The sequence below is a fragment of the Serinus canaria genome, chromosome 4 (genome assembly GCF_022539315.1).
Source record: "Serinus canaria isolate serCan28SL12 chromosome 4, serCan2020, whole genome shotgun sequence".
Classification (NCBI taxonomy): domain Eukaryota; kingdom Metazoa; phylum Chordata; class Aves; order Passeriformes; family Fringillidae; genus Serinus; species Serinus canaria.
In genome coordinates this window covers 29,360,970-29,384,199 of record NC_066317.1, presented here as the reverse complement: position 1 = coordinate 29,384,199, position 23,230 = coordinate 29,360,970, and the positions used below count along the sequence as shown (strand labels likewise).

Genomic DNA, 23,230 nt, shown 5'->3' with positions numbered 1-23,230 from the left:
GCCCCATCAGCAGGCAGCCAGCTGATTCCCCGAGTAATCAATTTCGGCGAAGACCTCTCCGGATCCTGGGCGGCACCAGAGCAGCGCCACACCATCCTGACCCAGCTCGACACGTCCGTGCGCGGGGGAGGCGGCCGCCCCCCCGGGCGCTGGGTGGGTGGGCGGGCGGTGGCCCCCAGGGCTGGGGGGCGCGGCGGGGCGGGGGCTGCGCGGGGCGGCGGCGGCGGGAGCCGCTCTCCCGCCTCCTCGCACACGCTCGTCCTTCCCATCACCGGCGGCGGCATTCGGAGTTGCTCCCGCGGCGGCGAGGCGGAGGCACCTGCGTGGCGGTGGAGAGCAGCAGGGCGCAGGCTGCCCGCGATGCCGGCTTAGCGGCCAAGCATGGCGCGGCGGCTGCGGGCCGGCAGGTGCCGGGGCGGGCAGGGCGCCGCTCCCCCGACGGGACGGGCGCTGGCGCTGCTGCTGCCGCTGTGGCTGTGCGCGGCGGGCGGCGACTCGGCGCCGGTGTATAACCTCAGCCTGGCAGTGGACGAGGGGCTGCCGGCCGAGACGCTGGTGGGCGACATCCGCGCGGGACTGCCACCGGGCGCGGACCCGCCCGGGGGCTTCCTGCTGTCGGAGGGGAGCGGCGAGTCGGCGGTGCTGGCGGACTTCCACGTCCAGCCAGAGACGGGCATCATCCGCACGGCGCGGCGGCTGGACCGGGAGCGGCGGGCGCGCTACAGCTTCGCGGCGGCCACGCTGCGCGGCGAGGTGGTGCAGGTGGAGATCGCTGTCACTGACGTGAATGACCACCCGCCACGCTTCCCGAAGGACAGTCTGCAGCTCAACATCTCCGAGCTCAGCCCGCCCGGCACCGCTTTCCGCCTGCCGGCTGCCCGCGACCCCGACGCCGGCGGCTTCGGCACGCAGGGCTACGCGCTGCTGGAGGAGGGCGGCGCGGCGGGGGAGCCGCCGCTCTTCCAGCTGCGCTATGTGCGGCCGGAGCCGCTGGAGCTGGTTCTGCTGCGGAGGCTGGACCGCGAACGGGCGGACGTCCACCGACTGGTGGTAGAGGCGTGGGACGGCGGCAGCCCGCGGCGACGCGGCCGCCTGCGGGTGTCGGTGCGGGTGCTGGACGAGAACGACAACGCGCCCGCGTTCAGCCGCGGCGAGTACCGGGCGCGGCTCCGAGAGGACGCGCCGCCGGGCACCGCCGTCTGCCGCCTGCGGGCCACCGACCCCGACCTGGGCGCCAACGGCGAGGTGCGGTACGCCATCAATCGCCGGCAGAGCGACCCCGACGGCTACTTCGCGGTGGAGGAGCGCAGCGGCGTCCTGCGTCTCCGCCGCCCGCTGGACCGCGAGGCGCGGGCCCTGCACCGCCTGGTCGTGGAGGCGCGGGACGGCGGCGCCCAGCCCGAGGTCTCCAGCGTTCTCGTCTCTGTGGCCGTGCTGGACGTGAACGACAACCGGCCCTCCATCCGTTTGCTCTACCTCACCGAGACCGGCGGCCCGCGGATCTCCGAAGGGGCGCGGCCCGGCGACTACGTGGCCCGAGTCTCCGTCTCGGACGCCGACGAGAGCGGCGACGAGGAGGGCGCGGGAGGCGACGGCGGCGGCATCGGGCTGGCCCTGCTGGGCGGCGACGGCGCCTTCGCTTTGCGGGCGGCCGGGGCCGGCGTCTTCTTCCTCTGCGTGGCGGGGCCGCTGGACCGCGAGAGTCACGACCTGTACGAGCTGCGGCTGGTGGCCACGGACGGCGGCACGCCGCCGCTCTCCGCCGAGGAGCCGCTGCTGCTGCGCGTCGCCGACCTCAACGACGAGACGCCCGCGTTCCCGAAGGCACACTACCGCGCCGCCGTCTCGGAGGCCGCCTCCCCCGGCACCGCCGTGGTCCGCCTCAGCGCCTCCGACGCCGACGAGCCGGGCTCGCCCAACGCCGAGGTGCGGTACGCGCTGGAGGGCGACGCGGCCGCGCTGGCCCTGCTGCGCATCGACGCGCGGAGCGGCGCCGTCAGCACCCGAGCGCGCTTGGACCGGGAGCGGCAGGCGGCGCTGGAGCTGCGCGTGGTGGCGCGGGACGGCGGCGTCCCGCCGCGCGCCGCCGCGTGCCGCCTCAGCGTGCGCGTGGAGGACGCCAACGACAACGAGCCGCGCTTCGAGCGCGCCGTGTACCGCGCGCGCATGCCCGAGCACGCCGCGCGCGGCCGCCGCCTCCTCCAGGTGAGCTCCACACGGCCCCGCTCGGTCCGGCCCCGCTCGGTCCGGCACGGTCCGGCCCTGCACGGCTCGGCCTCCGGAGCCGCTACCCTGGAACGCTTGCGCTCTATGGCACCGGCGCTGCGCTCCAGCCCTGCCGGGAAGCAGGGAGCGCGGCAGGTGGAGCGCAGTTAGTCAGCGCGGCCGCCATGCTCACAAGCGCCCTGAGAAATGCGTCCCTTGTCCCGTAACACTTGCCGCGTGGGCAATGAGCACAGGAGCTCAGGTCTTCAAAGGGAGTCAAGTATCAGCTCTGGTTAAACCTCAGAGGGAGTTAAACCAGCTGTGATACTTCTGAGGACTTGAGATGGTCTTCAGAGAGCCGCTAGGACCCGTCCCCGAAGGCAGCCTGACCCAAACTGAGCCAGAGAGAAGGGCAAACAGTGTAGCACACAATTAAAATGCACTTCAGGGTCTTTGTGATGGTTCCCGAGCCTTCTGGTAACGTTGTAAATCAACTTACCCTACCTTTGCAGAAACTGATTAGTCCTAATAGAGAAAAAAGTTCTACTTGTTTGTAAAAACCCCATTTTATTCTTTGCAGGTGAGGTTGAATGGAGGCTTTGGAGGGTCAGAAGTCGACAGAGAGCCCTTTTGCTTTTAGCTTGGAAAAGCATTGTACAAAGGTATACAAAGAATGTATACCTTTGAGCTGAACAAAGCCTTTTCCATCAGAAGAAAATTCACAGCAGTTGGGCCTGTGAATGCTTCTGAGTTTGCACAGAACTTACATGAATTTGGGAAAAACCATTACTTAAAGAGGAGACCTAGGGAGAACTGCAATGTGTTTCCTCAATACATTGGATGAAAAATCAATCTGACTTTATCTTCAGGTGGCCTACTAAATTATTTTTCTTCTTTTCAAATCAGGAATCATTGGTGATATTTTGGGTCTGACAATAGCTGATTGGAACAAAAGGCATTTCCTTCTCTATATAATTTTTTTTTCTTTTTTCCAATTGTCCTCTGAGCTCAGAAAGTACACAATTTTTACAGCCCTAATACAATTTAATCTATAAAACCTTGGGCAGGTTGAGCTCATGGAGCTTTTCATTTGGTATCCCAAGCCATCACTGCCCTTTCTTTTTCTTTCAACACCATGAGGGGGGGAAAAAAAAAACCACAACCAAAAAACCCCCCCAGAACATCGTGCACCGGTGGCTCCAGGAAAGCCCAGAAGAAGAATAATAACGAAATTTTAGGAGGTGGCGATGTCCCGGGGAGGAGCGAGGGGCGGTGCGGCAGCCCCGGCCCGGGCGCTGGGCGCGGGCGTCCGTGGTGCTGAAAGGCAGCGGGGCCGGCGCCGTCGGGGAGCGCTGCCGCAGCCGGACACCGCGGCCGGGCTGGCGGATAGCGACTGTTTGCTTCTGAGTGAAGCGGGTAGAAGTCTCCCGAAGGGTTCCTGACTGTTTCAAAGAGAATAACCTGTAATCGTGGTTTTACAATTTTTTTTTTCCTTGAATATTTTGGTGCATTAATAGCACAGATTTTCTAGGGCCGCACATGGCATGCACTGTGATGTGATGGGTGTGGATATCACTTACGGTGCACTGAATTTTGGAAGTGTCACCATGCTGCCATAATCCTGTTTAGATAGTAGAAAGAAATAGTCGTGTCCTATGATGATTGAATCAGGGGTAATACAGCCAAACATGAATGAGAAGGAGGCATGAGAGACATGCACAGGAAGAGTAGCAGGTCTGCATCCTATGGCCTGCCAGGAAAGGAAGCTGGTTCTACTTGCAGCTTAATCCAGGATCATTGTAGTGATGTCCATTGTAGTGATGCTTAAACATGTCCACCTTTTACAATTATCCTTGTATCTTTTCCCCCAGGAAAGGAAACCTTCTGCTCAAAGACTGTGAGCAGGAGTCATGAAGCGGGCAGCTTTGTTTAACATTTGTTTTATATTTGAGTCCCAATCATGATACCTGGAAGTCTTCTAAGCCCTCTAGTCTTTTCCCTCTGCAAGCAGAGGGCATTACTGTAGTAGTTCATCAGTAACCTTTGCTTGGGGACCAGCTGGTGACAAACCATTGCCTTGTACACTGTTTGTCTAGAGCCTTCTACCTTAGTGCTTTGCTGTGCCTCTGCCCAGCCACTAAATACCTGCACAACTTATTCCCATATGTTCTTGACTACATGTGGATAACGGGGGATTTCTTTCCTTCTGGGAAATCTTGAACTTCTACTGTGATCATTCAAGTTATCTCCATTTCTCCCCTACTTTCCAGAGATGTAGCCCATAATAGAGGCTAGTCTTGTGAAATCGATCAACTTGCACGTAAGTCTGTATTAGTGTTTCCTCCTAGTCTGTAGGATTAACCATGTACTTAAAAGAAATGGTTTTCAACCACTTCTGAAAGTACTGCTTTGTTCCAGGCATATGTCTGGGCTTTTCCTTGTGAACAAAAGACTGTCTCTTCCAGTGCAAATTGACCAGTAAGGGAGAATCTGAATCCTGAAAAATAAATGGAATTTGTTTGCATTAATTAATATAAGAAAGAAATGTGGCAATGCAATTGTTGCATCCTCAGGCTAGATAACACAGGTGGAGATCAGAAATCTGAGCAGATAAATGGGAGAAAGTTAAATGAAGAAAAGGGAAAATCAGTGGAAAAGTAGTGGGTTATCAGACTTAAAATGTAGAGCAGATGTATGCAGTGAAAGACATAAGTAGAATTTTGAAGTCATTAACAGCATTTGTTTAACTTTGGCCTGTTTTTGGATACTGAACTTCTGGTTTGTTACCAGTTGTTATAGACACACCTTTGTTAAAATGTAAGCATTAGTGGCGGCATGCCTAAAAAAACGGTACAGGAAGGTAAAAGTGAACACAACCAGAAATAAATTGCAGATCAAGGCAATTTGCAGTAGCTAAAAGGGAAGCAGCAGAAGCACTCTTGGTGTCTTGTTATGTCTGCAGACATTTTAGTAATGCTTTGATTTTTGCAAATGGATCAACATCCTGGTTTCTTCTTATAGAGGTACTGCATGTTAATTTTGAGTGGCCACTGGCCTTAATCAGTTATTATAATGATCTTTCAGCACACGGATCTATTTTCCTGAAGATCTTCAGCATGGCCAAGAAATGGAATAAGATGGAGGAATGAGTGAGAACTTCTTGGGTGCTCTCCTGCCTTTCTTACTATACTTTCTCAAAGACCAATATGATTACAAATGTCCATTGACTGTTGAGTGATGGTGGTGATTATGTCCTATTTCTGCACTCTTTGGTGTGAGCTTGACATTTTTAGGTAGATTTAGCATCTGACGATGTGTAACTCTTTGATAACTGCACCTCTGTGGCCTAAGGGTAACGGAGTGTGACAAAGTGTCTCTCTTCTGAGCCATTCACTTATCCTTTGAATAAATTAAGAATTAAAGCTTTGTCATAGACCTGCCTTGATAACAGAGATTTAATTCTGATTACAAATTTTATTTTCAAACTTTTTTTGGTGATTGTAATGCTTCTCAATACTCATTGCTATGGTTCTCTTTAGCACAATATATCTCTGAATTATAATAATGTATTGCCAGATTTGTCAGGATTTCCTGTTTTCTAGCTGAAGTAAAGTATTGAAAGGCAATATTCTTTCTCTCTCTTTCTGTCTCCGAGCAGGCTGCAACTTTATCTGAATTAAGAGAAATCAGCACATCATGTTGGCAACAGTTTGCCTGTTTTTTACCTAGATGAGGTGGAAGCACCACATTGCCTTTCTTATCCTCCATGGACTCCTACATAAAAGAGTATTTCCCGTAAGGGCTTCTGCAAAGCTTAACGATTTGGTGATGGTGACAGCTGTCAGTTCAACTCAAATTTTGAACTTAATGAAGGTGTTTGTTTTGTGTTATACAGGATAGTACATTCTGTATATGTTTGGGGCTTGTAGGTTAAACTTGCTTCCACTGACAGAGTGCGCTGTGGCTTGTAGTGTGTAAAGGTGTGATGGTCATTCTCTAACAGTGCACATCCTTTTTATGAAAAGTCTAACAAGTTATGTACCTGTAATTGCATATTGAAGAGAACATTGTCATGAATTAGAAACAACCATGTCAGTAGCTTTTTAGTAAATTTATTTTCATTTATGGTGTATTAGAAAACTCATGTTTATTGGCTTTAGAGTCATCTCTGAAAGAGCAGAGGAAGAGAAAAAACATATGTTATCTGGCAAATGGTAGAGACTCACACACGTTCCAGTGTTATGACAACTTGCACTTTTCTGGTCCATTAAGGAGGCTGCTTCAACTTACTGGGGAGAGTTTCTCTATTCCTTTTATTTAAAAATAACAGACTTTCTGATGCTGAGATTGTGGGAGGTTTGTAAATACAATGAAATCAAAGAAAGATTTTGTTTAAGATCTTAAAACTAATCTAGGTATGCCAGGAATTATGGAATAATAAATCAGTGAGACTTTAGCAAATACTGTTTAAAGGTATAATATATGTAAGAAGGATGCACGCGGTTTGAGGATTTTTAAATGCTTAGTATATTTGAGAGTTGTTATTTGTACTTTCTTGAAATACACATTTCCAAGAGCTACTTGCAGAAAGAGAGGATTCTAAAAGGACATAATAACATGCACCTTCTCTAATTTTTCTCTGCCTTCTGCAAAATTAAAAAGAAAACTAAGAGGACAAAGAGGAAGGGAGGATACGTGAGAGATGGAGACTTAGAGACTGTAATCTGTCATTGAGACACTAAGCAGGTAGCACCAGCATTGGCTGCAGACCATATTTTCTTCCGTTTCTTTCCCTGAATGTTGAAACAAGGAGCTAAAAGAACAGTCCTTTCCCTCTTGGTTTTGGATCATTTAAGCCACACTGCAATTATGAAAGCAGAAATGAAGCCAGCAAAGAAGGTTCATGCAAATTCTAAAGAGTTATGAAATCCAACTCATCCCTGTTAGAAGTAAACCAGAAAGAAGCTAAAGACATCATGCTATGAATTCCGCTGCTTCTTGAGTTCTCCAGGTCTTATTTTCACTGTATTCAATTTAAAGTCAGTTGTAGAAAAGACAGATTTTGTTTGTTGACTTGAAATGCTACTGTGTTTTAAAACTAATACAGCTGACAACCGAGAGACCAAACCCCAGACTAAAATACGGTAACAGCAAAGAAATTTATCATCTAATCCAAAACTATAATGCAAAACTATTTATTTGTTCATCTAATTTTCTATTCTTATACTGAGTCTGAAAGCAGTTAACATGTCATCATTTATCTGTTAGATATGTAATTTTGTAGCAATTATTTCTTTCTAAATTCACAAGTATCCCTTCACTCTCCAGAAACTGTTCAGTAGATTCTCAGTATATTATCATAGCTTTGTGGATATAAGATTGGTTTTTGTGGCTATGCACAGCTTTTTGTGATCTATTAATATGTGGCTTTAGGAAGTGTGGGTGGTCTGGGCTCAAAGATAAATAGATGTTTCTTTGAATCTGTGCAGCAGTAGTAGATGGCCATGCTGAGTTAATTGCAGGAAGGAAGAAAAAAAAATCAGCCCCCAAAATATATTGTTTTAATCATTAGGTAACTTCAGGTGAGGTGGAATTCCCCAGATACTTGTGCTTAAGAATTCTCTTATGGTGGCCTTTTAGCATTTTAAAAAGAGAAAAACTGTTCCATTTAATAATTAAAGTGTTTGTAAGAATGAGACTGTTCCTTGATGCAAACCTTATCTGGCTCCGAATGGGTGCTTTGTAGATATAAGAAGTTCTGATCCTGGGAAATTGGAATTGGAAGCCTTTCACTTTGCTTCTCTTAGTTTGTGGTTACTTTTAAATGTGGCAAATGTTAAATTTTCAGTGTCTAACACCTGCAAAAAAACAGTTCTCCAAAAGTAATTGCCCCCCATCTGTGTAATAAATCTACAGCTGTTTGCTACCTTAATCCATGATTTTGAGAACATATGAAATATTGAAACATCAAAAACACATTGACATGGAAACATTTGGCTTTTATTTGGGAATTAAAAATTATGTTAAAATTTAAAAACATAAACATTTTAAAAGTTTTTGCAGTAAATTGCCTTTTTTTCCCAGTTCTCAGGAAAATCTTTGAATTGATGTCAGCAAACTGGGTCTGGAAAAAGGGAAGTTTTGAAAGCTAATGTGTGGCCAAGTCCAAAATTTTCTGCATACTCCAGTCTATAGCTGTGATAGTAAAACAAGCATATGTGATAAAGATATTCTTGTTGGAGAAATTAGATGTGTCCCTAACTATGGAAGAAGAGTAATGATATTAAAAAGTCTTAATCATAGACTTTATATTGCAAAGAGCTGTGTATTAAAATATTAGCTAATAGCCTACTCAGAGCACCAGTGGCAAAGACAGAGTTCTTGAATACCTTTGGCTGCTAAATTTTTAGATTTTTATGCAGCATAATGAATTACATTTCTGTTAAGTGTCCAGCAAGAGTTCATTTATAGCCATTGACATTCTGGAGTAATGGCCATGAAATACTTTTTTAGATGGAAGTCATCCCAGTTCAGAAACAGATGGATTTTGCTGGTGTTCACTTTTATACAAAGAATTGGCATCAGCAGTTGTCTTATAGTACACTAGAGCAAATTATTAAAAAGCTCTAAATGGATGGGTATGGTTGGTTCTGTCAGTTTATCAAATATTAATGGCATTTCATCTTCCTTACAGATTTTCATGAATTGCTGGATAAGCAGAATGCTTAGTCTTTCCTGGAAGGTTTTAAAGCATTGGGAAACAGATGAGTTAGGAAACCCTTAAATTCCTCCTTACTATGCAAGCAGATTGACACACAGCAGGATGAGCCTTTTAATTTTACTTCATGGCTCAGTTCATTCCTGAAAACAAACTTCTAGTTGCACGCTGAAAAAAAAAATTCAATGATTTCCAGAGCCTGCATGTTTATTTTAAATTTGTCTGAGCAATCTGTACTCCACATTGAGTGTCAAACTATTGTGAACACTTCTGTAGTGGGGAATGGGGCTCTCTGTCCAACTGATTGTTCAAATCCTGCTGCAGGTGTGAACAGCATGGAAGTGGAGATATCAGCTAACAAAACTCTTGGGGTAAAATATCACACAGTTCATTTGGGACAGGTGTTATATGCAGCAGTCATTATATGTATTTTACCAGACCAATAAATATCCCATCTAGCCCCATATCCTTCTTCCTAGAGAAACTAAAAGCATACACCCTGGATGAGTGCAAGAGCAGGACAACCGTGACATTTTTCCTCATGGATTCTTGGTGTTTGACCATTTTCAGCTTGAGGACATCCCAGGCAAGGTAGTTTCTGCACATTTGCAACCCCGAATGGATTTTTTTTTCTGTGAAAATTACCTAGCCCTCACCTCAGCATTTCCCAAGTATCATTGGCCCTAATATGCTGTGGTGATGGGTGTGTCAATCAGCTGCCTACTCCATAAGAAAGCAGCTTTTGTCTCAGCCTAGGGACAAAGAGAATGTTGGTCCAACTCCTTTTGATTTCACACATCTGCTGTATCACCTCTCCATTCATTTCCAGTACTCATTCATGTTAACTGCAAAAAGAAAAACAAAAAAAAAAGGCGTTTGGCCAACAGCTACTCTTTAACACCAAATGGTGAAACGTGCCACTGATGAAAATATAAAATTAAGCCTTGTTTACAAAGGAAATGTAGCAGAAGAAAGTTCACATGTTATAGAATTAATAGAAGATAGTGCTTTGCTCAGTCTATGAGAAAAGCATACTAATCTGAATAAAAAGGCACTTCTTTCAGGAGGAGTAATGGATTTTTTAAATGATGCTCATAAATCAAAGTTCATTCAATCAGTTCTAAGCTCTTGGAGACAAGAAGCTGTGCAAAATCGTTAATTTCATTGGCACTTAGGTGAAATAATTCTTCTCAGAATATTGAATTGCAAGGAATTTCTGTCATGCCTGAAGAGTGGTGGTGTATTTAGCATTGCAACAGAAGATGTGCAGCTACTACTCACCTCTTTGTACTGAACTACTCTCCTATATAAACTTGTGTATATAATTTTTATTAAATATAAATAATGTGCAGGTGATTATATAGCTGTATCCTTTCCAACACACACTTGACCAAATGTAGTAACTGTAAGGATTTATAGTAACTACTAGTGCACTCTAATGCAGAAGGGATGTTTGTAAGGACCTGTGTGCTGGCTGGATGTGCTCGGATATACAATCTCTGCTGACTCCTCTGGATAACTACCTGTTAAGTGTTTTTAGGATAGAGGCAGGAAATATGTACCGAAGTAGGTGGTTACTTGTTAAGTTGTGTTGTGTATGGAGTAAAATCATATTCCTCAGTTTATCCCATGAAATAGGATAAAGAAATTTTTAACTGGGCTTTCTTTAAGTGGGTGAACTTGGCAGTACAACCAAGTTCATACTACTTCATTGTAGCATCTGACAGGGAAAGTTGGCAGAACATTGTTTTAAAGGACAGACAATGCTTACGTGGCAATCCTTTTTTGTGCCTATTTCCTCACTTCCACAAGCTTCCCATTGATAACTTGGGTTACTCTAGATGGGTCAAATCTATGGGCTTTGAAATGCTTTGAAGTGCTTTGTTTAGAAGTGGGTTTTCATTCTATAACTGAAAGTACATTAGAGACGCAGCTCTAGGTTCTCTCTCTTCCTGTTCTCTGTAGTAAATGAAAACAAGCATTACATTTATGCCAGACTTTACTAGTTCAATTTCCTGTGGGATATGACTTAAAATAAAAATCAGGATAGTTGTGCCTATTTAGTTGTGCTCACAGGCTGCACTGCTTTCAGCATAAACTGTTGCAGTACTAACATTATTTGCTGTAATAAAAGCAAATGTACTAACTTCCAGCCCTGACAGATGTCTCAATCTCCTGCACTGACCTTGTGTAAAGTGCTTATGTCTCCCCTTCCCCCTCCTCGTCCCCAGCTACTTCCTTCATGCAGGGAATTAGTATGTCATGCCTATGTCTGCTCCACTTCCACTGACTTGTGCCTACATCTGGTACTGGGAAAGGGGCAACAGGAAGGGCAGTTTTTAGCTAATGTCTGGCTAAACATATGTGAGACAAACAACTTGTGTATCCTCTTTTTTTAACAGTTAAAAACAAACACATTTGGTTTAATGCAGTGTCCAAGGAACTGGATGTATCTTACCAATCAAAGAAACTGCTGGAGATGACTGCACTCTGCTTCTGGTGCATTACCTTCTACATGACCTTTTGTTTTCAGTTGCATAAACCTCCAATGAATAGAATTTTATTCTACATATTCAGTTTTTCCTGCTTTGAATTTTGAGCTCATGTCCAGACATATCAGAGTAATGATTTACCAAAGCCTTTTTTTCCATGTGTCCATCTCTATTGTGGCATTAATATTAAACCTATTATTTGCATGAAACTATTTTTTCATAAGCTGTCACAGATATATTGATATCTTCATCTTTGCTTCTTTACACCAGTAAGGTCACATATTAAACACTCTGCAGAGGAACGTAGTCACCTAATTATTTTTACTTAAGGTTATTTCATTAATCATTGGATAGGCTATTGCATTTTTATTAATTAGGTAATTTTATAGATACATTTCAGTTTGGTACTTTGATCACTATGATGCTTAATTGACATTTCTGTAGGATTAATGTGTGTTTACATGGACATGGACTCAATAAAGCATGTTTGTTATTCTCTTCTGAAGAGATTGTCAAGATGCTCCCAAATGGAAGAGAATAATCTCTTGGAGAAAGGGATTATCCCTCTGTTAATATTTAAGCCATCCATGGAACCATAAGTGCATGTGGTATAGATAGGGTTTTTGGTGTACTACTAGAAAATGCATTCATCTAATATACATGTATCAACTCAGAGTTTAAACTTTAGAATTTGCAGTTATATTCAGGGGAAGGGAAACAATAACCTTAAAGCACCAACTCAGTGCTTGCTCAGTACAGTACACAAAACTTAAAACCTGTTTTGTGTACTGTACTGCTGCTCATGAAGACATGCAGCAGAACCTGATTTACAGCATTTTGAGAAAATAAATCACTTTGGATGTTGTGGAGCATGCTGTGCTTACACTTGTAGTTTTTCTAGTGAGGCTCTAGTGAGGGGTAGCTGTTCAGCACCAGTAGTACCAAGGGTCACTTGGTGTTTGGAGCCCCATCAGGATCTAGTCTCCAGCTCATGGTGCAAAAGTAGGATGGGGCAAAAATTGCTCAAAATGAACACTGTCTATTGAATCAGACCACAAGATTTGATAATTATGGGTTTTAAAATAGACAAAACCTGGTGTTTCGTTCCTCTGCCATGGGCTTGTGTAGGTGCATAGTAATACTATACAACAACATCTCTCCAGTTGGTGGCTGGACAAGTTGAGAGAGACTGGGGAGAACTGGGAGCATCTTTTCAAAAAACTTTTCTTTTTCAAACGTACAAGGAGCTCAGGAACATATTCTGCAACGAAATCAGCCACAGCTTGTCCTTTGGGGGGATTTTCAAGTTCTCTGCATTTTTAAAATCCCAGTTAATTTAATGTGTGTCTTTGGCTTTCTAAGGGGAAGAGAGTGCTGTATGCATGCTCTGTAGAAGCAAGGGGATGAAACAGACTAATACTAAACAAATTAAATGTGACCTGCTTTCCCAGAGCCCAGAACCCCTTCTTAATGTAACACATTTCAAAACAATGTGTTGCTGTCTCTAGTAATAATAGAATAATTATTTTCCCCAAAAGAGTAATTTGAAAATTAAGTCACAAGTTAGAAAATTCTATCTCTTTTAGTTTTAGATTTGTATAACTTTAAAAGGATCTAAGAGAGAGCATTTCATTCTGGTTTTCAAAAGAAAGAAGAATGGCAATCTCCCATGTAATTGGTCCTTGTTTGTTTGTTTGCTCCCTTTTGTTACTATGAAAGTAAAATTCCATATCCTGGAATTTGTTTCTTTTCCTTTTTTAGCTGTCTTTGAAGTCGGTGTCTTTAGAAATAATTTTGGCAGGGGTACAGCTTTATAATGGTTTTGCTATGATACCAGACTTCTTTTGTGTTGTCTTTCCATTGATAAAAAACAAACCCTAGGTCTCTTATGTTTGTAATATTCAATTAAAGAAGTAATGTTTACATTTTCTCAAAACTAATCAAAATTTTGGGTTGGGTTTTTAAAATTCTATTTTAATATCCACTTGTGCCTGTATCTCAGGATGGGGGGAAAGACCTGACAGCTGAAACAGCCTTTTGGAAAGGCTAACTGCTTTTAATTTTCAGAAATGTTTGTCTGAAAGGAAGACCCTAGACTAGACCATATGTTACATTTCCAGTACCCTGTGATTGTGGGACACAAGTTATCCTTCAATTTCTAAACGTTCTTGAAATGCCATGTTCAGAAATCTCCAGGAAGCACAAATGTTTTCCATGTCTATTACCTCTTATTGGAGGCCATTTATAATGCACTTTTTGAGATTTTGATTTTATGCTATGCCATCATTCTTGCTAATTGCTTCTAATGGAAACCATGTTTTAGGCTTATGAGCGTGCACTAATCATGGTGATTTTTCTTAGAAAGTATGAATGAAAATTAGGAACATTGGTAGGGATTATCAGGTGCAAATCTCAGTACCCACCATCCCCAGAGGCTCCCAGTGACTACACCTCCCCTTGCCTACCCCACGTATCTGGGAAACATATCAGAACTGCTGTGCCTTTTGAAATGCATGGTCAGCAGGCGTTTTCATCAAGTCACTGGCTCTAGCCAGACCACTGGACCTTGTGGATATTCTCAGTTCAGTCAAAGAAAGAACAGAGATAATTTCTCCCAGGCTGAGCTGGGGAATCCTAGAGGAAAAGAAATTAAAAAATTATTATCTCTCTCTCTCTCTGTAACCATTGTTTATAGTTATGGCTCTCCACAGTGTGCTATTCACAGTTCACCAACAGTGTGAGATGCTTCTACTTTGGGACCAATCAAGTATCACCTGAGTGAGTCACTTTATAAAAGACCTGCTACTTTCATTAAAGAGAGCCTTCTGATCCACCTGAAGACTGGAGTCTTTCTTTCCATCCCTGGCTTAACAGCGTCAGGACCTTTCTGCTACATCATCTATATTCAGTGTTTTCCAAGTGGACAAGTTATTTGCAGAGGAATGTTATTACTTAAGTGGTAACATCTCACCTAATCAGTTTGCACTTATCCTTTTTTTAGGCTGGATCTCTTTAACTTATAGTCATCCATGTTTGTGGTTTTTTTCTTCAGTTTCCAATGAATAAATTCCCAGGTCACAGCAAGAGATATTAGCTTTTTGGTATGTAATTTCATATTTTGTCATTCTATATTTATTACTTCAGTCTTCTTGTTCTTCTGTACAAAGATCCTCTTGGTCTCCTACACTGATAGTGCTTTCTAGTTTCAGGAATTAATGAATGTTACTGAGTTGCTTATGTTCTGGTTTTTTTCTGGTTAATTAATAGATTTAACAAGCTGGTTATCAATACAACCAACATATTTGTTAATTCCCTTTTTTGAGACAACTTGTTTTGATTCCTTCTTTACCTAGTTTTATAAAACATAATTTTTTGACTAAAAGTTATGCTGTCTCTACTAAGTAGTATGTAAAGAAATGTGATTTCTGTTGGTGGCTTTATTAAATACAGATCAGCTTTCTTCCGTGCCTAGAAAAAATCTGTTATTGGAAAAATACTGAAGTACTTGACAAATGTTTTGTGTTCCTTTCTGTATTTATTCCTTGAAAGTTGTTCTAATAGTCTATTTAAGTCAGGCTGATAGGATTGTAGTTGCCACATTCAGTTTTTCTCCTTTTCTAGTAGTCCCTCCATTTGATATTTTTTAGAGAGATTGTTTTGTTAAGATCTAGAATAATTACAGCTGCAAGCTTGCAGTTTGATTTGTCTGTTTTATAATAATTCTATATTGGGTCCTCCTTCTTGGAATGCTGTTTGAATTTTACTTGTGAGGACCTGCTGTGTCCTCACTGTAGTTATGCTGGCCACAGTCACTGCTGATAGCAGAAGTGGAGAAGGTACTCCTTCCCCAATGGCCAATTAAAACGGCCAATTTTAACAGCATGCTCTCATTTCATCTCAGTACACACATTTCTCTTCATTTTCTTCTGTCCAGAAATACCTATATTTTTTAATATAAAAAAATATCACTTCAGTGTTTAACTGAAGTCCTAGGCTTTTCTCATATCCAGCCCTCTGGGGTTTTTTTGTCTCTTTTAACTGCTCATTTGAGCATTATGTATTTATCCCATAAACCTTGAGATACAGGGTAACTGTTGTTCATTCTTCCATTTAAATTAAACTTAAGTGATAATTAAGTGATGGTCTGAAACATTCAGGTGCAATGGCTTTGCTATTTTCATTGGCTTATGAGTCTCTGAGAAGTCAAAGCTTCTTATAAAGAAATGATTCATTCCTGTTGATATTCTTTCTCCAAGAGTATGGTAATTCTCTCTGTATATCTTCAAGTCTAACCCTAGGGCCAAGGAGACCTAGAGCAGATACTCAGCTTTACTCCATGGGATGCTGGGGGAAAGAATCCACCAAACAGCAGAATATCCTCTGTAGCATTAGCTCAACACTTTGCAGCTGTTAAAATCTCATCTTCTTGCTCGGAGGACTAACCATCTATGTTTCTCTTGGCTCATGGACTTGCACATGAATTCATTCTGGTTTCTTTCCTTTTTAATAACATACAGGTTAACTGGGGTTGCTGGTAGAGTTCCTCCTCTGGTGGGACATTTCCCTGGCTTATGTGTTAGGGATTTATTTCATTAGGCCATTCATTCTTTAAGGCCCTGGAATCTGAACCTCTGTGGGGTCTCTAAGCACCTTCTGGAGATACCATAAATCTTTCAAGTGACTGTTGGGATTCAGCCCAGCTCCTCTTGGCTTCTGCACTTTCCGGCTTTTCTTCATAACAAAGCTTTTCTGACATTTTGTTCTCACGTGAATTTATGTGTCTCCAACTAAGTAAGACCACCTTTTTGTGCTCTCTGAAAATGTCTGAGATTGCCTCCTATGTAGGCTTTTCTTTCAAAGCTTTTTAGGCTTATGTTTTATCTGCTCAGTGAATATTTCTTGCTTGGGTGTTCTCTGCTGTCTCCACTTCCTCCTTGTGGACAAGCAGGAGAAAACTCTTAACTAACTTTAATCCATCTCTCTCAACGAAGCAGTTGTTATTCCTAATGGCCAGTCATTCGGTCTGGTTCGAGTGGTATGGTTGGAAATAGTGTGTATGAGAGTCAATTAAAAAAAAACAATATTGGTAAAAAATTTTCCAAATGTCAGACAAAGTTAATGAGCTTTTTACAGGGAAGATTCCTGGACTGTCACAGTGAGTATGGATATTCTCATCATGCAGTACTAAAACTGCTTTTCTTAAGTGGAATTGTTAATGAAGCCGCCACAGAGCCTCAAGAGACAGACAGTCATCTGTCATATTCCTCACCCTGCTTTTAAAAATCCTCTAGAAAATTCAGGACCTCTGAATACTTAGAATATCTGTAATCCCTCTTCAAATTAATAGTCATTGAATTAAATAAAATACATCGGTGTAAGCAAGAGATAGGATCTCTGACTTGGAAGAATAAAAATCTCAGTTGTATTCCTCTTGAATCTGTGAAGTTCTTAAGCATGATGTAATTGTGGCTTTAATTCAGCCTACTTTTGTTTATAGCTTTGCTGTTTCACGTATGAAATGGGAGAAAAGATTACACAGGTAACTAAAGGTCTGATGGAAGATTTTAAAAACAGTTTTAAGATAATAGGAAGGAGGCAGACTAACAAATACTGAGATGATACTGGAATATTAAGCTGCCATCCATAGCAGCTGCAAAAAAAGAGGCATTGTGTCATTATCATGGTGGATAGCACCCTTTAATACCATATAAATCTAGAATAATTTTTTCTCTTTAGACATCTGAATGCTTTTTACCAAGTATACAGTACTAGGACCATTCAATAATCTTGCTACATTCTTTTTCAGCAATAAAGTTGTAGTGTTAATTCTTATCCTTTAAATTATAATAAAAATGGGATTCAATATAATACAGAACCGTAAGTTCATTTGGCTATTCTCATTTAAAATGTGAACTTTCAGAACACTTTTTTTGCATAGAACTCCTCTAGAATCATTCATCTCACTGGTTTAGTTCACATTCTCTTCATATGTACAGGCATTTCAGGCCTTGGAAACCATAATGTAGTACACAGATTTAGATTCTAGGAACATTGTGTGTATTTGTGACAATTGCAGGGGGATTTTATATCTTCAGGGGGTTACTAAGCTGCAAGTATATTGATCACATCTAGCTGCAGCATCAATGAATATGTATGATCTTTGTGTGATATATTATTCAAAACCTTAAAATACTAACATTGATTTGGTAGAACCATCTTTAATTTGCTCTTTCAGTCTGTGTTTTGGAGTAATTTGTCAATTTCCAGTAACTCCAGTACCATTAGTCAGAAGTTCTTTTAGGTGGATTTTTTTGATCGTCAATATGGCTTTGACATTTAGACCAGCAGCACAAAATAAGTAGTAGCAGGATTAGGCTGTTGTTATCTTCTCTGGTTCAAATCCCCAGAGATATGACTTCTCTTTGCTCTTTTATCACACTTACTCTGGTTCAGTGCTTTAGATCTTATCCTGCCTTTTCTGAGCTGAAAAATTAATACAGGCATTCACTTAGAATGATCCTGAAATTTGTTTCACTGCTTTTTTTCTATTTCCTATTAAATATGAAAATATGAATTTAACAAGGTGCTGCAGGCTGAACAAAACGTTGACATCCTTTGGAAATAAAGCATATTTTTGATCCTTAGGGAAGCAAAGAAGTTAATGTAAATTTTCTATCTCTCTTTTTTTTTCCTTTTTTTTCCCCCCTGATAGCTCAGTTGTTAATTCAGTCATAAAGTGACAGAGGCAGAAATCAAGCTCCCATTTTCCTTTATCTAAAAAGGGGTGTGTGATATGTGTAGGTGAAGGCTTTGCTTGTACATAAAAACCAGAGAAAACTCCATATATGTTTTCCACAATCACAGCTGCAGACCTGTGCTTGCAAAGGATTTCTAGTCTTGAAGGTGTTCTTAATCATTGTGATATTAATCTGGTGAGATGCTGTAGCATGCCAGGACGTTTCCCAGGAAACTGATTATAATAAATCCCAGATATGAAATTCATCTTGTGGAAATAAGACTTAAGAGAGGAAAACTTAAAGAGAAAGAAAAGTCCTGGACAGTAAAGCAAGGTCCTCTCTCATAAAGGAGAACTTACTGTGACATTTCAGTTCTTTTTGTGCTCTTGCTCTACCATGCTGTTAGTTTATTTCCCCCAGAGGTCTCTTTAATACTGAAAGCCTGACTTCATTATCTTGAATTAATTAGTTCAATGTAACATGGAAAACACTGAATATCAGTGATTGACTTTTGAGGGACCTGCAGGGAAGTTGTAGAAATGGGTATAAAAACACGAAAGTTTTCAGGAATGCTTCTGCAGCATCAGCTGCGAGGAAAGGCAATGATTTACTTCCAAGCCTAATGGCTTTGTCCAGGTGTTAACAATCTGAGGGGGGCAGTTTCAGCTGTGATCCCTGTAGTGGGGATATAACACTTCAGGCAGTTAATTTTCTAATAGGTTTAATTTCTGCAGGAGAGATTACTCATGTAGTCATTCCCATTCCCTAGAAATTTCACCTGTTCAGCATTTAATGAGCCCCTTGCCTTCACTCGCCACTTAGCAGACTATTCTATCGCTGACCTGTTTACTGTGTGTTAGTCTGTCCCTGGTTATGTGTTGTGAACAGGAAAAATGCATTACTGGACACAGTAAATGCAATACACTAAACCTGTGTTTTGCAATTTAAACCTCTGTAAGTGTAGATGGCATCCTGAATGTCCACTGATCACAAAGTTTTCCATTTTGGTAGTTGTATGTTAGGTGTTCGAAAGTCTCACTTGACTGTGTTTTCCTTTGAAAAATAGAGCCTTTCTGTGCACTCTGCTTAACTAGAGTTTATGCTCTTGTTTCCTGCAATAAGAAATTTATGGGTTTAAGAAGTTACAGTAGATGTCTTTGTTATCTTGTCTTTATTAATTTTGCTAGTATCTGAAAGGTGTTGTTAAGATACTGAGATGTGGTAAGGGCATGCCCAACTTAAAATTCCCCGCCTGAAGATCGTTAGAACAAGGTGTTACAGTTATCCTGCTACCAGATGAAAGTCATCAACTATTCTGCCACCAGCAAGCTTTGTTATTTGATTGGAAAGGCCCCTTTACATAGATATATACCAGGTTGTAAGCCTCCACAGTAAAAATTAGGGGTTTTTTAACATCTTAATGAAGGTAGTACATATATTGCCTTTTAAAAGTCTAGCGGATACTTTAAAAAATATCCTTAGTGAATTTTAGATATCAGGATTTTCTATGGGAGTTGTGCAAAACAGTGTACTGAATTTTCTTGGTGATGCTGATGCTTGTAATAAGGGGAGTTAAAAGTAATTAGCTGCCTTTCCTCTCTCTGGTTCAGCCGTAAACCATGTTCAGTCTTGTCTAAAGCTTTTGTCCTCTAAAGCCTCAGGTTCCTGAGGCTCTTCTGCAGTTGTGCTTTCAGGGAAGACTACATTAATGAGCAGCCTGAATGATAGTCGTTAAATCAGAATGGGAGGGAGGGTACTTTTCTCCCAGTCCTCTGCATTAACTACAGATCTCAGTTTGTTTCTTCTGTATTTTTAATTTTTTTTATCAGGGTGTCTAGTATGTCTACCCTAGATCTTGTGACTAGTTTGTTTTTCTGATTTGTAAATGAAGCTGTTTCATCTTCTTATATATGTCTTGTGTGGTATGTCTGGACAGGTACTTTCCTCCCAAATAAGTCACTTGTATAAAACAAATGAGTTTCCTGCACTGTGCTTTATCCTGTGAAACTCTTCATGTTGTGATCTGTAGCATAGTAAAGTGAGACATAACAGACCGTGAACACTGTATGTGATAGAAAATATTTTCCAAGTCTCCAAATAGACTTTATTTATTACACGGGGTTTCCAATTCCTCATGTAAAGCTTTTGTGTTATAATATTCATCAGTGCAATAGAGCATTACAAACTTTCATAGCATGAATGAGGATGGTGACTTCTTCTGTGCGCCAAAAAATTTCTCCTATAAAAAACATGCTTTTAATAATACAGCTGGCTTTTATGTTTGTCAGCAGTATTTGCATTTCCATGTTTTAGCAGTCAGGAACACTTTAGTAACATCAATGTGACAAATGCAGAACACTTAGTCCTCTCATGCTTTTTTTTGTGTTTGGCAGGGTTTCTCTTTTTCTAATTAAGTCAACAAAAGATGCAGTTTTGGTTTCTTTCTTGACTTTCTGTGTTGTGGTTGATAAATCTCAAATAGACTGACCATTATCCAAGATAGTGGTCAGTCTGTTTCATTCCTGTAGAGAACTGCTGACATGTTAGGAAACTTTTCCAAGCTTCAGAGATTAGATTATTAACTGCCAAGCTTCTCTGGTTCTGTCAATGTTGCTATTTTTTTCTATCAAGAGGTAAATTTTTCTCCTGTGTTTTTGGATGTGATGGGGAAAAAAAATAATTCTGTTTTCCAGCCTATTCCTGTCTTCAGCCCTTGAACATATCTAGTAGCTAGGACTTTACTGAGATGTTTAAGTACCTGTATTATGTGGTCGCCTGGCTTGTAAATATAATGAGGAAGACAAGATTTAACTTTATCTCTGAGTTTTGTCTGGGGTTTTCTACATAATAATTTTCTGTATTGTGAATTTTTTCTCTGTGTCTCTGTGATACTGTGAAGAGTATCACAACTTTGAACAAATTTTCTGATTCTCTGCAGTCCATCTTTAGATGCATCTATAAATGAGGAGCTGTCTGATTTCATTGTCTGAGTCCAGAGATGCTTAAGATAAGAATCAAGGCTTGAATTCTTTGATAGCTGTGTATTAGCAGGAATTAAAAACTTTAAGATTGTTTAGTTGAGAGTAGTTGTCAAATTTCCAGGTGTCTTTATTGCAGAAAAATTCCACTCTAGCTGTGTAGATAGCCTATGTATCTTTCAGATACAGTTCATTAAAAACAATCCTAAAACCAATTTAAAGCCATACATTTTATACCTTCAGGATGACTGTGGGCAGTATTTTATTACAGAATGAAATTTGCTTTTTTCCGGAGCACAGCAGCTGTAGTGTGTCCAAGTGCCTTCATCTGAGGAGTTCCAAAACCAACAGGTCAGCTCCTATTGTGAAAAAGAAACCAGCTGCCCACTTTCCTTTGTAAAACAGGATACTGACTCCTAACGGTGAAATCAGGGCTTAAAGGAGAGTGAGAAATTTAACAGCTGCTTTTAATTTCTCTTGAGAAGGCTCACATGCCTCCATGACTTGTGGTCATTGTCTTTAGGCAGCAAGAATCCCGACTGCTTGAAAATACTCTCATTCCTTCCGTTGCCTGGGTATGATTCTTTGTGCTGGGGTGATAACTCTTTCCATGGCTGTTTATCCTCAGCTTTGACTGTGGATGAGTAGGTGTGAGTAGACTTGTTCTCACAAGTAACTTTGTTCTGATGGCTGCATAACAAACACACAAAGGAAAGTCCACTGGGCAGAACTTGAAATAACCAGTAAAAAGTACATTTTTTTTCATGCTGGCACTATAAGCATGGCAGATGCAGTTACAGTAAAGGAGTTGTATGCATTACGTTCTGGGACAAAAGCAGGGAGTGTAGCTGCTGCTTCTTGGGAGTTGAGAGTTTTGGAACAGAGCTCTGGTGTTACCTCCTTATTCAGACTCTTGGATGGGAAGCTTGGCACTGCCAGATGATATATGCAAAGAAGTCATTAAAGTGCAAAACGAGGCACTACTGTGTGATATAAATGACTGGAAAAGGAGCCCATTAAGTCTAATTTATAAAACTTGTTAATGCATTGGGATTTGTTAGTGTGAGAAAAAAATTCTATTTTTCTTAAGCACATTGGATGTTACTGTAAAAATACTGTTTTCATAAACCCTCCTTGGGTGTTTTTCATTTAATACTTACATAACTGCCTAGCCTGTTGAAATGGCCATGTTGAAAAGGTGTGGTGAAGTATTTCCTTAATAAGTTTTAAGGTTTCCTCTTCAACTATGTTTGTATGGTTTTTAAAGTGAAAGGGTTTTTATGTTTGTCAACAAGAATATTTGAACTGAACAGATAGATTTGTATAAATAGGGTTGAAAATGTGAGAATGCTCTTCCACCTACCTATCATTTTGTCAGATCTCTTTCCTGTAATGGATGTCAGCAACATATTTTCTTTCAGCCCCAAATGATAGTAATTCTTTTGCTGTAGTTTCCCTCCAGTGATTGTGTTCTTTTCTTTCCCTCTCCTTGTTTATCTATCTGTGTTATCACCAAGTGGCCTTCTAACTCTCCAGAATTGGCAGAATTGTGCTTCTTAAAACCTTCATTCTTGCACTGTGGGACCTGACTGAACCACAGCTGAATATTCTTCCCACTGAACAGCTGCTTCAGTGTTCATTGCCTTGTTGAGAAGGGAAGTTCTGTAATCATCTGGAATAATTTCATTTTGTTCAAGGGAAGGATTTTGTTCAAGGACACATCTTACTCATTCAGAATCTAGCTGTGCTTTTAGCCGTGGTACTTGCAGGCCTAGTATTTGATCTCCTATTTAATGGGAGGGGAGTTAGTCAAAGGAAAATAAACTGGGAGATGTGCTGAGCAATTGTGACTGCTGAGCAACTGCTGTGCTGCTTTTCAGTCTGGTAGGAGCCCTTCCAGGATTTGAGGCCGTGGTGTGTTCAGTTATCTGCTCTGTTGCTGTCAAACTTGTGAGGCCTAAAGGTGGAAGAACTTGTGATCATTGTGGTGAAATCCAGCTGTGGAAGGAATGGACCAACCCACCCCCCAATTACCCCCCATCTCCTCACCCGCAGGTGTTCTGGCTTTCTGAGAGTTTGGGAAGGATGTTAAATTCAGAT

At 41.8% G+C, this 23,230-nt stretch overlaps 1 protein-coding gene across 1 annotated transcript in view; it reads left to right on the top strand.

Annotated features, from left to right (window-relative positions):
- Positions 1-381: 381 nt before the first annotated feature.
- Positions 382-23,230, top strand: part of DCHS2 (dachsous cadherin-related 2) — a 104,834-nt gene continuing 81,985 nt past the window's right edge. Inside the window, exon 1 of the mRNA XM_050974070.1 lies at positions 382-2,205. Within this exon, the coding sequence (XP_050830027.1) occupies positions 382-2,205 (1,824 nt within the window). The remainder of the gene's footprint in view (positions 2,206-23,230) is intronic.